Source organism: Dryobates pubescens, chromosome 20 (assembly GCF_014839835.1).
Source record: "Dryobates pubescens isolate bDryPub1 chromosome 20, bDryPub1.pri, whole genome shotgun sequence".
In the NCBI taxonomy this organism is placed as follows: Eukaryota; Metazoa; Chordata; class Aves; order Piciformes; family Picidae; genus Dryobates; species Dryobates pubescens.
This window is the reverse complement of record NC_071631.1, coordinates 5261668-5277836: the sequence shown is the minus strand read 5'-3', so window position 1 is coordinate 5277836 and position 16169 is coordinate 5261668. Positions and strand designations below refer to the sequence as shown.

Below are 16169 nucleotides of genomic sequence, written 5' to 3'. Positions count from 1 at the left end.
TGTGCCCAAGCAGAAGGGATAAGTGCTAACATAAGGGTTAAACACCATGTGGACCAAGATATTTTTTCAGAAGAAATAAAAAGCTGAGGTGGTTCAGAGGAGTTTGCCAGGGAGCTGGGCACCAGTGCTGCTCAGCATCCCTCCTGGGCACCACTGTGGCACTGGGACATGCTCAGGCAGAGGGGTGAGCACCAAGGTGGAGTTAAACATCAGGTGGACCAAATGTTTCTTACTAAACAAAGGAAAGGGAGAAGTTGGATTAACCAACCAGGGCTTCACCAGGGAGATGAGCACCAGTTCTGCTCAGCATCCCTCCTGGGTACCGCTGCCACCCAGCATCCTCATCCCCAGGGATGGAAAGGAGGAAAGGGGAGAAGGGGAATGAAAGATTTGCAAGGAAGAGGGAGGAAAAGAAAGTCCAACCAAGGCAGCACAATGGCTGCTGGCTCATTAAAGCTCCATGGTCACCAAGGAATGTGGCTGCCTGCCCGCCCAGCGCTCTTTCATCTGCCACGTCTGGGCTCCTCTCACTTCAAAGTTAATTACACACTTAAACCTTTGCTGTTTAACCTCCTGCACCGTGGGACATGCTCCACAGGTTTCTCTCTTCTTTTATTGAGCAGCCTTGAAAAAGTTTCAGTGCTAAAGGGTGACCCAGGCACCACGCAGGATGCGATCGGCCACTCCAGCACCCCGTGGTGGGGAACAACACAGCCCAGACCCTGCAGGGCAGCCTCTGATGGGGATATCACAAGAGCAACAGAGCAAAAAGTGGCAAGGCTTGCTAAATGAAGGCTTTCTACCCAAATTTACCAAGTGCAGGCTTCCTCAAGCTATGGAACTCAGGATGGGTGCTGGAGACATTAAAGATCAGACTCAATGGGGCCCTAGTTGGAGGTGTCCCAGTTGACTGCAGCAGGGTTGGATAAGACCTTTGAGGGTCTCTTCCAACCCCATGCAATCTGTGCCCAGGACAAAGAAAGTAAATTGTTGGGGGAAAAAAAACAAACAGCGTTTTGCTCTCATCTTGGCTCAGCCAGGACTGGATTAGTCCCACAGTCCTCTGTGGGGTGCAGTATCTTGGGGTCAGCAGCCCCACATTGCAGGAACTGGGCAGGAAAGCTAAAACAAGAGACCTTCTGGACTCAGGATGAATTTTTCATCTCTGTTTCCCCTCCAGCAGCTCCTGCCCCTCATCCCAAGTAATGAGCAGGAAATGAGGATTCAGGTACCCTTAGGACATGCTGCTACCTCAGCCCAGCAGCCAAGTGGTTGCATGCAAGCACCCTGTGCAGCAAAAGAGGGCTACAACCCATAACCATCAACATCCCAACACATCAAGATGGGGCAAGGCAGTGAGCAGAATTCCTCTCTCCCAAATCCAGAGTTTTCACTGCTTCCTGGGAGCAGGGATGGAGCCAGAGGCCACACAGTCACACAGGCCTGGACTATCAGACCCCAGACCTCTCCTCTACAATGTATGGGAAAGATGCTCCTCTTCTGCACTGAAGAATCAAGTTCTTCCCAGAGGATAATTGGTTAATGGCAGCACTGCTGCAAATGAGGAAACAGAGGCACAGGGGTAATCTGCTGCAGTCCCATAACACCAACAGCCCAGAATCGTCCCCTGGGATGGTTTAAAACTAAAAGAGGGAGATTTAGTGTAGATGGCAGAAAGAAATGTTTGACACTGAGGGTGGGGAGAGCCTGTGCCAGGCTGCTCAGAGGGATGGGAGATTCCCTATCCCTGGAACCATTCCAGGTCAGGCTGTTAGAGGCTCTGAGCAACCTGCTCTAGTTGCAGACGTCCCTGCTGACTGCAGGGGGATTGGACTGGATGAGATTCAGAGGTCTCTTGAACCCAAACCAATCTGGGATTCTGTCTTTAAAGGATAAGGGATCACAAATCCCATTGCTATATTGGGGGCAGCTCAGATTCCACAGGGAATGATGCTACAGGGGTCCAGGACTTGTCCAGGGGGACGAAGCACTGAGCAGGAAAAGCAAGAAGCAGAGTGGGTCCCTGCATCACAGCATCCAACCACCTCACTCCAGTGGACACCAGCAGCACCACAGCCAAGCCAAAACACCTCAGGAATTAAGTCTCAACAGCAGGAAAACCTCTTCTAGTCCTGTCTAAGGGGAGCTAAATCCCCAAGCTTCACTTTGCCCACTCAGCTGACGTTAGGGCACAAGCACAAAGAGGCACCTACAAGGTTTTTGTGCACATCACAAACTGGAGATGACAACAACCCACCCCTCACCCCCCCTTCCCTGCTCCCTGCCATTTCCCCACTTCTACAAAACAGAATAATTTCCAAAGAATATCCCTTGATTTCCTGGCCCTGATAAAAGCTGATTAGAAGAATATGGAAAGCAGCTCCATTAAAATTCTCACCAGTCATTTGTTTTTGCTTCTCCCAAATCATTTTAAGTATTGCATTTAATAGCAAGGGGGGAGGGGGGAGGGGGGGGAAAAAAAGAGAGAGAATTTGCTCAGCTGTAAGAAACATCAATTTGCAACTTGAAGCCTTGTACATTAGCCAGAGAAGCTAATGTGTAAACATTAGCAGCTCCAGTAACACACAGGGCTTGGCCAATGCAATTCCAGGGAGAGAGCAGCCAGATATTAAGACAGAGGATTTGCATAATAAGTCACTTATGTCTGATAACCTCAGTGTTTGGAAAGCACAGGACTAAGAGAGCAAAAAGCATCTACCAGCAGCTACAGTAGGAATAGGTCTCTGTTGGGGTTGGGTCTGTACTTGGTCTGTTAAAGGCTCTTTATGGTTCTTACCTGCAGGTCTCCAGAGAATTGGTTTTGGTTGGAAAAGTCCAACCATCACCATGAACACCACCGTGGCCACTAAACCATCTCCCAAAGGGCCATATCCACACATTTCTTCAACACCTCCAGGGATGGAGACTCCACCACTGCCCTGGGCAGCCTGGGCCAGGCCTTGACAACCCTTTTGGAAAAGAAATGTCTCCTGATGTTCAAATTAAACCTCCCCTGGTGCAACTTGAGGCCATTTCCTCTCATCCCAGCACTTGTTACTAGGGAGACCATCCCCCACCTGGCTCCAACCTCCTTTCAGGGAGTTGTAGAGAACAATGAAGTCTCTCCTCAGCCTCCTTTCCTCCAGTCTAAACAACTCCAATTCCCTCAACTGCTCCTCACCAGCCCTGTTCTCCAGACCCTTCCCCAGCTTCATTGCCCTTCTCTGGACACACTCAATCCCTTTCCTGCAGTGAGTGGCCCAAAACTGAACTCACTATTCAAAGATGTATTTAAAAGAGGAATAATCTATCCAGACAGCCCAAGTCCTTCCTTGGGGCAAATCCTGCTGCAAACTGCACCTCCCTTTCTCTCCCACCCTCCAAAGCAGATCCTGGTGGGGGATCAGCACCAAAGGGGACCAGGGTGCTGCATCACCCTAGAGTGGGTGCAACCATTTCAGTTCCCCAGCTGCTTTACAGTGATGCTGTGGGGCAGAATCTGGGTTGTTTCAGCCCCACAACAGAGTGTATTTAAGACCCCATCCAAGCCCTGTCCCTGCACAATGCCTGGATCCAGCCTATGGTGCTCCCAGGTGAAGGACCAGCATCATTCCTCCTTTTTTTATATCTAGGCAGGGAGAGGTCTTGCAGCACAGGATCAGACTCAAGCTCCCAGGCCAGGAGGCCACTAACCTGCAACACAAGTGTTTCAATAATCAGCCAGCACTTAATCAACATTGTCAGGGCTGCCTCTTGGCCACCAGAGGAAGCTAAACCAAGGCAGGTCTTTGGAAGCCTCTGCCCTGCTGCTATCGATCGCTCGCTGTGCAATTACAGCTCCTGGGTTATGGAGTTGGCTCCTTTGGGGTGGGGGGAGGGGGAAGGGACAGAAATAGATTGGGGAAAAAGGAGCAGGGGAAAAAAGCTCATTTCTCATCCCTCACCCCCAGCTCCTTTATTACCATCAGGTCCCCAAGGCCCTGCTAAAGACAATCCACCCTGCATGCCCATGGACACAGAGACACCAGGACTGTGATCCTTGGGGGCGAAATGCTGCTTTTGGGGCATCCCTGAGGATATGGAGATGCCTCCTTGCCTGAGAAAGCTGCCCCAGGACACAGGGGAAGGGGGCCATGGGAATGGCCAAGTTTCCAAACCAGGGGATAAGGACAGGTGAAACCTTCGGTCTCCCCCAGGCTCTCTCCCTGCAGGTCTCACCTCTCAGGAGTGAGGGATGCAGGAGCAAAGCGTGCCTGGAGGTCACCCTCCCATGATGGAGCACATGCCAGCACTGGTGGCCTCGGGGACACAGCTCAGTCAGGTTATTTATGGCCTTTCCAGGCACAGAGCAGAGCTGCTTGTGCCGCCTAAGAGCCCTCGCGTGGCAAGACCAGCTGGTGACAGGTCCCCACCGTGCCCAGCATCCACTTCCCAGCCCTCAGGAAAAACCAGAGTGGGAGGAAGAGGAGCAGGGAGTAAGGTCAGGGCAGAGCAGCAGCACGTCTGGGTGTAATGCAAAATCCAGGTTGATGTCATCCTCCTGCCGGTGCGCCGGGAGAAGCAGTGTGGGAAGACTGACAGCGAGGTTTTCAGGTGGTGACGTGGGCAAATCAATCACCACGCTGCCAGCACTGAGAGGCAAGGGCTCAGCCAAACCCTCTGCTGGTAAATGGTGGGGAAACAGCATCAGCCAGGAGTTTAAAGGCACCAGAATCCTCTGGGGGGGAATAAAAAGGAGTCCTGGGCACAAGGGGTCCACATCATGGTTCTGCAAAGTGGGCTGGACCAAGCCAGGCACCCTTCAGCCAGGCAAAGTTTAGGATACAACCCCCCCAGAAAAAACAAATCCATCAGCAGATGTGTTTTTTCCTGTCCCCCAGCTGGGCTCAAGCATTCCTGGCCAGTGCTGGCCTGTGCATGCATCCATCCACATTCATCCTCCCATCCACCCCTGCAACATCCAGCAGCTCCAGCAAACTCCTCTCAAGGTCTCCAGCAGCACCCCCCCAGCGCTCCCAGAGGTTCATTTAACCAGGGAGATCATTTCCTCAGGTCCCCAGGTGCAGGTCTCAGAGCAGGCAGCACTTGGGGACGGCAGGTTGTAAATCCAGAGTCCCAGCAGCAGCCTGCAGCTGCCTTTCCTCAACAGCTTATTTATTGCTTTCAATACCTGCCCTCCACCGCCGCCGGCTGCGAGGCCCTGGGCTCGCTCTGCAAACGCTCAAAGAAACCCAGCACACTTCCTTTCTTTCTCTGCAAAGCTGCTCCAAGTCCCTCCCTGCTGCCTCTATTTTCATAGGGTCTATAAAAGCCTCAGCTGAGATGCAGGCAGCTTCCCCCCCCACACCCTGCCCCTCGCCAGCTCCAAAGGGGAGCAGGCAGGAGCACCATGGTGCTGAGACCTGGCAGAGGCAGTGCATGGAGCACTGGGTTTGAAGCCACATCCAGCACCAAACCTCTGAGCTGGGTCACACAGGATGAACTCACAGCTGGCATCAGGGATGCAGGATGGATCCATGGATAGTGCTGGCCAACAGGGATGCAGGATGAGAAACACTGATGGTGCTGGCCAGCAGGGATGCAGGATGGGTCCGTGGATGGTGCTGGCCAGCAGGGATGCAGGATGGGTCCGTGGATGGTGCTGGCCAGCAGGGATGCAGGATGGACCCGTGGATGGTGCTGGCCAGCAGGGATGCAGGATGGGTCCGTGGATGGTGCTGGCCAGCAGGGATGCAGGATGGGTCTGTGGATGGTGCTGGCCAGCAGGGATGCAGGATGGGTCCGTGGATGGTGCTGGCCAGCAGGGATGCAGGATGGGTCCGTGGATGGTGCTGGCCAGCAGGGATGCAGGATGGATTCACAGCCAGCAATAAGAGTCAGAGTACAGAATGGGTTCACAGACAGTCCATGAAGCATCCCAACTCCTTCCTTCTCTCCTCCCTTGTCGTTCCCATGGGGACCTGCTCCCCAGCCCCACTGCAGCACCCCAATCTCCCTGTCTAGGATCCATCCCCCTCCATTCAGGTGTTGCCCTCCATCTGAGCCTGAAACACACACCTCCAAAGCTAGATTTTCAGCAGGCCCCTGGGATGCAGCACCCACCCACACATTCCCCACAGGAAGGCTCAGGACCCTCCATCCAGCTCCAGGAAAAGGAAAACAGCTTCCAAGCAGTGAGCAGTGCCACACCCTGGGCAGAGGGACTCACCTGCAGCATCCCCTGCAGAAGCCCCCAAAATTACACCCCCCCCCAACAGCTCTCAGCACAGAAGACCCCACTGCTCCAGGCTCTACTGTGTCCAGTTGTGGGTTCCCCAGTTTAAGAAGGACATGGAACTACTGGAAGGAGTCCAACAGAGGCCACTAAGATGCTCAGGGGCCCAGAGCATGTCTGTGAGGAGGAAAGGCTGAGAGCCTTGGGGCTGCTGAGCCTGGAGAAGAGCAGCCCCAGAGGGGATCTGAGCAATGCTCAGCAAGAGCTAAAGGGTGAGGGGCAAGAGGCTGGGGCCAGACTCCTCTCAGTGATGCCCAGTGACAGGACAAGGTGCAACGGGCACAAACTGGAACCCAGGAGGAGAAACTTCTTTGGTGTGAGGGTGCTGGAGCCCTGGAGCAGGCTGCCCAGAGAGGTTGTGGAGTCCCCTCCTGTGGAGAGATTCCAAACACACCTGAACATTGTGACCCTGTGTGATGTCTCTAGGTGAAGCTACTCTAGCTGGGTGACTGGACTCGATCTTCAGAGGTCCTTTCCAGACCCCACCATGCTGGGATTCTGCAAGACCCCTGCAACCCCTCCCTGCACACTTCCTGCCCCAGTCAGGACCCAGCTCCCATCCCTGAAAGCACCCCAAGCAGCAGAGCTCAGCCATCCCACAGGAAGAAAGGCAGGAGATGGCCCCTTGCACTGAGAACACTGTGTGGAGCTGGGCATGGTGAGCAGCACCCCCCCAGACAGGGGCCCAGGTGAGCTACTAAATAAAGAGTTCAGCTAATGAGGAGAGAACCAGCCCAAGGAGGAGGTGTGCTGCTTCAGGCTGATATTGTTATAATCCATGGAAAGCCAGCTGACTGCTGGCTGCAGAAAATCAATGGATGTTATCACTCAGCAGACAGCTGAAAATACAGCCAAAACCAAGCAGAAACTGGAGAGCCCTTGGGAAAAGACCTGGCTGGGCAGTGGTCAAACCTGCACCATGTCCCCACCCCTGTGAGGAGAGAGCAGAGCCTGCCCCACACCTGGAGGGCTTCAAAAGTCACCCCTGAGCTGCTCCTCCCCCAAAAGGCCACTGGAAAGCTCCAGCACCCACCTCCATCAGGTATGGAGGCAAGTGTGCCATTGTCACTGCAAGCACAGCCCCAGATGTCCCAGTGGTGACCAGGGATCACCCAGATCTGCTCATTCCACCAGCCCAGGGATGATGCCAAGAATACTTCCTCTGCTAACCACTGTGTGAAGTGCCTCTGCTGGTGGGGCAGCAAACCCCTGCCAAGGGGGCTGGAGCTTTGCATGACCTGGGACCTGGCACTCAAGGATGTGTGAGGCTGCCCTGCCCCATGACAGGTCCTTGTCCTCATGGGTGGGCTGCCAGCAGCAGGGAAAGGGCTTCAGGAGGCATCATCCTTTGGTGGATCTGCCTGGACTCGCTGCCTGGGTTTCAAAATCTTGCTGTTGAAGCCTCCACCATCACAGCTCAAGGGGGAATCGAGGCACCAAGGCCATGCAGCACAGGTCAGGAAGGGGCCTGCCCCTCAAGGAGACCTGCAGAGTATCTCCAAACCCCCAGCAGCTCCACTGACACCTCCAAATCCATCCAAGCAAGGAAATGCAGCTTGTCCAGAGTCCATTTCTCCACAAGCAGCCTCGATGCTCCAGCCCCTCCAGCCCAGCAGAGAAAAAGCCACTTCCACAGCTCCTGTAGGACAGCAGGAAGACCCCCAGGCAGTGCCCCAAAGAGGAGCCCCTGGCACCGGGGGAGGGCTCAGCTGCAGCAGAAACATTTCATCTCCTCTTCCAGACTAGCCACTGACCTCCTGGTGACATTGTCCTCTGGGTGACATCCTCTTCCCAGTGACCCATCCAGCAGTTGATGGTCTGACTGCTGGGTGAAGCTAGCTGGACCAGAGCAGTGCTTGATCCTCAGCTGGGTTAATTGGGTTAATTAGGCTGAAGGTCTCCACAGGAAGCCGCTCGCCAGGCTCAGCTGCCCAGGGGCTGCCAAGGCACTCTCCACATCCAGAGTGGCCGTGGGGACAGTGGCCTCGTTAAGACACATCAGGTCATCGGTGTCCCTGTCCCCTCATCCTGTCCTGGGAGAGCTTGGAGCATCCCCAGCCAGCCACTGCATCCCATGATCCTGATCAACTTAACGATGTCAAGAAGCTCTGCTCTATGGCAGAGGGCCAGCAAGTCAAAGCAGTTCGCTGGCTTATCCACAAAGCTCCCCACAGCGAGGGGGTCCCCAGCACCCAGTGGGTACCACACTGGGGCAGAGCCCAGCACTCAGCACAGCCTCAGAGAGAGAAGGGATGGCCCCTCTGCCAGCTTCATACAGCCAGGGAGGGGCTGCATCAGCACAATGACCCCGTTTGGGGTGATTCACCAGGATTTTTCAAGGCAAGTCAAAGCAAACCCCAAAAAACCAACAGTGTATGACCAAGATAGTCAGAGCTGCTCTGGCTGCAACACAACTACAGCCCTGGCTGCAGTGCTCTGCTCCCCACTGCACCCCTGTCTGGGATGTGGGGGCTTCTTCCCATGGGCAGAGCTCCCCCCAGGGTGGGCAGGTAAATGGGAGTGCAGTGGGATGCAGAGCAAGCAGCATGTCCCCACTCCCTGTATCAGCAATGGAACAATCCAGTAACACCACACACACAGCCCCCCCCCCCCCGCCAAGCTGGGACCCCCAGACCCAGTGCAGGATGCTGGGGAGGGGAAGCCAGGTGCAGGAGCCACCAAGCCTCACCCAGCTCCTGTTGCCTCAACATCTGGAGCACTTCTGTGGACAGAAAGGTCAGGAAACAACAAATATATGGCCAAAGGCAGTCAGGAGGCTCCTTCCAGCTGCAAGTTTGTCAGGTACAGAGCAGGGATGGGGGAGGTGGGGGGTGTTGGTCACCTCACAGAAGTGGCCCCCACACATACCTGCAGCCCCCAGCAAGGGGGGAGCAGGAGCTGTGCCGTTCCACAGTGAGCAGAGCCACAGCACTGGAGTTTGAGGTCCGACAAAAGGGGACAGAAGATGAGCTGTGACCAGCAGGCCAGGGCTGTGACACTCCAGGCAGGACCTGGAGAAGCAGGAAAGGGGCCAGGGGGTGAGCTGCAGCTAAAAACCGCCCAGCAACAGCAACACCACCCACAACTGAAAAAAACAATCACAGATCCAGCTCTGGTGTGTGACACCTCCACCTCAGTGCCAGCAGCAGCTTGTGGGGACAGGGCTGTCCCCACAGGCAGAAGCTCCGAGCGCCTTTGCTTCCCAGCAGCTGGAGCAGAGCTGCACTTTGGCTCTCGATCCAGGCAGAGGATGTAGAAGAAGCTGCTCCCAGGAAAGAAAACAGCCCTGAGAACGTGCTAGGAAGTCCCTCCAGCACCCACCAGCTCCACAGCCCTCCTCTTCCTCCCCAAAACACCCTTTATCCAGCGAGGAAGAGCAGGTCCCACGTCCCCAGGACCCCTCCAGCTGGCATCCCCCTCCCTCACATCCCATCACCCATCCGCATCCCGCCCGGCGCAGGGAAAAGCAGCAGCAGCAGCAGCAGCCTCTGCCAGGCCACCTGCAGCGGAAAGCGAAAGCTCCATCGCCAGGACTTCTTTATTTTTAAGGCTGCCAACAAGGAGGCAATTAGCTCTGGAGGGGCTAATTGCTGGGAACCCTCCTTGTCTGGAGAGGAAAAAACAGAACCCTCAGTTTCCCCAAGTTCAAGGTGAGAAGTCTCCAGCCTGGAACGGGAGAGCAGGATGCAGGGAATGCTGCAAAGCTAAAGCAAATCCCAAGCTGTCGTCGGGGAGGAGGTTTGGGAATCTTGACATTTAATCACGCAGTAACTAAAGGTTCCCAGACATGTCTAATAAGACAATTATAGTGCATGTTAATAATAGATTATTAAAAAGCTTATTTATGGAGGTTTAAGCAGGCAGATGGCAGGGCTGTGTTGATAAAGCTCTCCAGAGCCTGCGCTACCTCCCAGCTCCGAGCATGCAGCAGGGATTTACCTGCCTCTGCCTCACCAACCCCTCAATCTTAACCCTTCCACGACTTGCCCAAAGCACAGCAGCAAGTCCCTCGGGGGAGATTGCAGCCAGGAGAGGATTTTTATAGGGTGTTTTGGGGCGCTCAAGACTCTTGGCCCCTCTGCAGAGGTTGTATGCGACGGAAAAGCTCCATCCCGGATGCACCAGGGGAAAAACCAACATCACTAGGGAGCAGGGATGCTGTCACAGCTAGGGCAGGGGTCAAAGCCACCAACAAGCATCTGCCTTTGTCTGCAAGGAGGCGTCCTGCTTCCCCCTGGAGGTCCTGTTCGTGTCGGGCTCTGCTCTGGGAAAGCTCCCAGGGAAGCTGGAATGGGGCTGGTTCCTCTCAGTTTGGATAACAAAAGGAAAAATGCACGGCGCTGGCCAGGAGGTGACTCACCAGGATCCCTGTTCCCGAGGCCAGGGCAGGTCCAAGCGCCCAGAGGAAAACAAACAACCATGAAACAGGAGTTTTGGAGCAAGGAGAAGAGGGTAAAATGAAACCAATGCAACTGCAAGTCTTGGTGGAGGGCAAAAACAGGCACTGCCACCCTCCACCGCAGAGCTGCGGAGCCAGAGCCGGAGGGACAGGTCCATCCAGGAGCATCAGCATCACTTGGAGCATCCCTAAATTCTGCTTCACCCCCGCAGAAGGTGAAGATCCACCCTGCTCCAGTGCGTGGAGAGGCCACACTGGATAGCCAAGGGCTTGGGAGTAGGAAATCTCTGCCCTGAGCATGCTTGGGCACATCAACAGGATTTACTGGAGCATCCCAGCACAGGAGCCTGGGGGGGGTGTTTGCGCTGTCTGGGAGCTCTGGGAAAGGACATGGCACTCCCAGGGCATTAAAAACACACAGGTAGGAGCAAGCAAGGGGAAGATCCTTCCTTGGCACCACAGAACAGGCAAGGGGGGAAATAATAAAATCTGAGCCTGGAACGAGCTGGCAAAGAAAAGGCAAAGCTCTTGAACATGTTATGTGCTTGGTGAAGGTGGGGTGAGGAGTAGAAAAAAAATCCCCTGGCACGGCCACTACAGGCAGGGAAATAACCCCGGGCAAAGAGCAGGATCAGGCACTCAAGCACCCAGACAGCACAAAACACTGACCTGGTCCCCAGAAGCACCCCAAGACAGCCTTCAGCTCCTGCCCTCCCCCTCCAAGCCCTGTACTGGGATGACAGATGCAGCATCCCTCTCTCCCTGCCCCTTCTCCGAGCATCCCCCCTCTGACCCCAGGAGACGCTGCGGTTAACGGCCGAGGGACGCCAGGCGGTTTTGTTCCGCTCCCCGACCCCAATCCCAGCCTTGGGGACAGCGTCTGCTCAGCGGTTCCCATTCACTCGCCCGAGACAACACAGCCACCGCGGGGTCAGGGTCACCCGTGCTACCCCCTGCCAGCCTGCGAGGGGGGAGGCGGAGTGACAAGTCCCTTGGGTGGCCCCAGCCCTCCCTGCCTGGCCCCCGGCGAAGAGTTCAGCCAACACAACAAGCAACGACCCCTCGCAAAGCTCCCCCCAAAGCAATCCTGACGCCATCAGTGATGCCACCAAGCCGTCTGGGGCTCCTTGGTGGCACTAAGCTCCTAAGTGGAAGCTGCAAACCCAAATATTTTCTTTGCTGGATCGCTGCTGACAGCCAAGCCCAAGCGCAAACAGCTTCCGCATCATGATGGCAGGAGTGCCACGCAGCGCCGGCAGCTGCCGCCGCGGGGGTCCCCACTGCCGGAAAACAGCCCCGGAGCGCGGCGGAGACACAGGGGTGCACCTGGACAGCAACTCAGTGCTGCAGTTTTGGGGTGCGTGGGTAAAATAGAGGAGCAGAGTTGCTCCTTGTCGTAGCAGGGGAAGGCAAAAGAAGGAGGAAAGAGCTGAGTTTGCAAAGCCCGGGGCTCCATGAGTCAGCCCGGAGCCCCCGACGATCCAGCCCGCTCCCAGCCACAGGCTTGTAGCAAGGGGGAAGGCTCCGTGCTTTATTGCAGAGCCCAAGGAGGAAAGATGGAGTTGGCAAATCCCACCGGTGACAACTCGCAAGACCCCATCACAGCCAGCTGACACCACAAGAGCACAAGGAACCGCTCAGCTTGAAGGCTCGGCAAGAACCTTCCTTCACAAGCCCAACGCAGGCAGGCACCAGCAGCTTAGTCACTGCGAAATCTTCATGAGCTGCAAAACTTTGCCCGCTGCAGGAAAGAGCAAAGAGTATCCCAAGCCGGTGGGGAGGCTGCGACTGGGGCTCCCAGCTTCACTCCCAGCTCATCGAGGTCTGGTGGTCCCAGCCATGCCGTGCCTCAGTTTTCCCACTCATGGAAAGGATCACACTAGGACCCTTCTTTGCCAAGGAGCAGCAAGAAAACCGCTCATCCTCCAAACACCCACCGAGACAAGCAGCTGGTCCTGCCTGTCACTGGTTTCGGGGTCTCCAGTGACAGGCAGCAGCTTAAAGCTTTTTTTACAGCCCGGCTGCCGCACAGCCCCGAGCCCGGCAGAGACGAGCCGGGTGATGTCCCCACAGCCAGGCAAATCCGCTCGGCAGGATTCATGCAAAAAAAACAAAACCAAAAAGCAGCCTGCAATGGAGCCGGGGGGGCTGGCAGCAGACCCCTTGTCTCCATCCAAATCCAGCCCCCGCGGCTGCATCACGGAGCTGAGCCTGCTCTGCATCTCCCGGGCAAACGCCGGAGTAAACACACCCCTGATTTACACCCCGGTGGGCTCAATCCTGCTCCTTGCAAATGTCATCTTGCAGGGAAGGAAGCCCATGGAAGGCAAAGGGTTTGCTTTTAAGAGGGAGTCTTCTCAAAAAGTCCCCCCAACCCCAGCACCAGCAGCAGCACCAGGACCCCCACCAGTGCCCCTCTAGCCCCTCGCAGGCTGCGACAGCTCAGTCCTGATGGCCATCAGAGAAAGGCAGATACCCGAGGACTGGGGAGCAGCACAGCTCAGGACCCCTTCTCTGACACCCGAGGCGAGGGAGGGGGGCTGTGCACAATCTCCTTCCTCTGGAGGTGTGGACTCAGAGCCCCTCAACTGGCTGCGCGCCTCAGTTTCCCCATTGCCTCCTTGCTCTGCCTTGAAGCACAGGGCTGCTTGGGGCGCAGATCAGCATTGCCCCCACCCCAGTACGGCCCCTTCCAGTTACGCCAGTAGAATACAAGCCCATTCCCTCCCCATCGAGCCCACTTCACATGAGCTATGGAGAGACTCAGCTGCTTCATATTCCCCCCCAGCCATCCATCCATCCAGCATCCCCACATCCACCCAGCCCTCCATCTATCGCCCACCCCCTCCGGGGCAGCTGTATTGAGCTTTCTGCTGATGGGTGTCACTATTTATAATTTTGGAGAGAAGCCACTACCCAGGGAAAAATAAAATAAAATATCAATGCACCAACACAGGGACTGCATCCAGGTGCAGGTAAAAAAAAAAAATCAAGAACCAGGGAAAAAAAATTATAGCAACATTTTAAAAAATGTTAATGCCCAGAGCATCACCCAGGAGCCGGGGGCTGCAGCACTGGGGGCCCCCGCAGAGCAAAACACCAGCTCCTTCCTCCCTTTGTGCCTCAGTTTCCCTTGCAAAAGGCATTTGCAGCCCCCAAGAGCCCCCAAATCACCCAGCACTCAAACCCTGCTCCTGCCTCTCCCGAAAGAAATGGGGAGTGAGTTGTGTGCTGTCCCCCCCCCAAACCTCCCTTCTGCCTTCAGCCCCTGCTTGCAGGGTCGGGGCCATGCTCCTTCCCGGGGGGGTGGGGGGGTGAGGGAGGGACAGAGCTTAGCGCTGAAGTGCTCAAGGGAATAGCAGAACAAAAGCTCAAAAATCAATAAAATAAGTTAAATATATATATATATATGACGGGATCGATGTGGGTGAAACTCTAATTATAGCTCCGTGACGGGGGCCGCCGCAACCGGAGAACGGCCCCGGTCACCACCTGTTCCTCCCAAAGGGTCCTCGAACCCCTCCAGCCCGGACACACGGGAGCTTGTAAATCAAGAACTCGGATCCGCCGGTCCTCACCCGGGGCTGCAGCAGGGCTGCACCGCCTCCTGCACGGCAGAGCTGCCGACGGCGCTCCCCGGTCTGCCGCTCCCCAGCGCACCCGGTCCCCCGGTCGCTTCTCGCCCGAGCTACTAAACCCTGGGCAGGGCTTCTCTCTGCAAACGAAGTCGTCGCCGCCGCCGCCACCTCCGGGATTAAGTTTTCCTTCCCGGGGATGCAGCGGGAGGGGAGAACGAAGGTAGACTGGGTACCGGGGAGAGATGCCATGGCTGCGATGAGCTCCAGCCGTGCAGACTCGGGGTACGAGGATCCAGTGGAGCGCTCCGGTAAGCTCCGGCCACCGGCGTCCCGAACTCGACGGTCTCAACGGAGGAAACCGCGGAGGCGGCGGCGGGACAGGCAAGAGCCACCAAACACACCGTGGACTACCGGAGCCCTCTTTGCCCCATCACTGGTGCAAACCCCACAAAGAAATAAACCCCTTCGCCTCAAGCACACACACAACTCCCTCTCCTTTTCCCGTTCTTACCGGCGGGTGTCTCGGTATCCAACGCGTAAACCCGGAGGGCGAGAGCGAGCAGCAGCGCCCGGGCGCTTCGCATGGTGCGAGCGGGGCGGGGTGGGGGGGAAGGAACGGCGGGAGGGGCCGGGACGGGGCCGTGGCCGCCGCCGCCTGCGGGCCCGCGGTTCCGGCGCGGCGGGGGCACGCGCGCCCGCCCGCCCCGCGCCTCAAATAAGCGGCGAGCGCGCGGCAGCGGCAGCTCCGCTCCAGCCCTGACGTCAGTGCCGTGCGAGGCTCCGCCGCCGCCACCGGACACCGGAGGGCAGGCCGAGGGCGCCCCCTGCCGGCCGCCGCCGGCACACGCAGCATTGAAGCATCTTTAGCCCCCCCTTCCCCTGCACCCGCCTCCCGTCGTGAAGTGAGAAGAAAGAGGAGGAGGGAGGGGAAGAGTCCTGGTGGGTGCGGGGAAGGAGGGGGTATGGCTATAGGAGGGGGTTCCCGGTGACCGGAGAAGCGGGAGTGGAGGGAGACTGCTCAGGAGTGCTGGCTGCGCGGTTAGCGACGAGGGAACGGGGGCCGGGTTGTGAGGAGGAGGGTGCGAGGAGGTGGGGTGTACGGGTGCAGTAGGGTGCCTGGTTGTACGGTGGTCTCCGGCTGCGCGGAGGGCCCGGGTTACAGGAGGGTTGTGGCTTGCACGGGGGTCCCGGTTGCACGGGGGTAGAGGGTGCTGGCTGCAGGGAGGTCCCGGGTGCACAAGGGTCCCGGGTTGTACGGGCGTCCCGGTTGCGCGGCTGTAGGAGAGTTCCCGTTTGCGGCGGGGGTACATGGCTGCAAGGGGGTCCCCGGTTACACAGTGGTGTCCTGTTGCAGAGCGGTCCCGGTTGCGCCGGGATCTGCGGCTGCATGGAGGTCTCTTGTTACAGGAGGGTCCTCGGTTAGAGGGGCGTCCCGGTTGCACAGGGGAGGCACGGCTGCAAGGGGGTCCCCGGTTGAACGGGGGTTCCGGTTTTACGGGGAGGTGCGGCTGTAGTGGGGAGCCCCGTGTTGCACAGTGGTGTCCGGTTGCGGGGGGGGGGGGGGGGGGGGGGCGGCACAGCTGCAAGGGGTTGCAAGGGGGTCCCAGGGTGCGGGAAGGACTCCCTAGTTGCAAGCGGGTGCAGGAATTTGGGAGGGGGCAGGGAGGAGGGGAGGTGTGGTGTGTTAATCTCTGCCTGCAGAAGGGTCCTCAGCTATGGAGGAGGCCTCCCCAGAGATCCCAGTTTGGGAGGAGGGGTCCCCACGCCTGGGTGTTCCCCAGCTACAGAGTGGGTACTGGGAGGAAGATGGGGAGGGGGAAATAGGGGTGGAGCTGCAGCAGCACTTCACAGAGCTGAGGCCGGGGGGAGGGGGGAGTGTGAAACTCAACCCAGGCCCCCCCAGCATCCTTATGGAGGG

At 57.1% G+C, this 16169-nt stretch overlaps 1 protein-coding gene across 4 annotated transcripts in view; it reads right to left on the bottom strand.

The window, feature by feature from the left end:
- Positions 1–14927, bottom strand: part of PTPRU (protein tyrosine phosphatase receptor type U) — a 72417-nt gene extending 57490 nt beyond the window's left edge. For all 4 annotated transcript variants that reach the window (XM_054170333.1, XM_054170334.1, XM_054170335.1 and 1 more), the window contains exon 1: positions 14763–14927. In XM_054170333.1, coding sequence (XP_054026308.1) covers positions 14763–14835 — 73 coding nt within the window. In that variant the 5' untranslated portion in view covers positions 14836–14927. The remainder of the gene's footprint in view (positions 1–14762) is intronic.
- Between the last annotated feature and the right edge of the window lie 1242 nt (positions 14928–16169).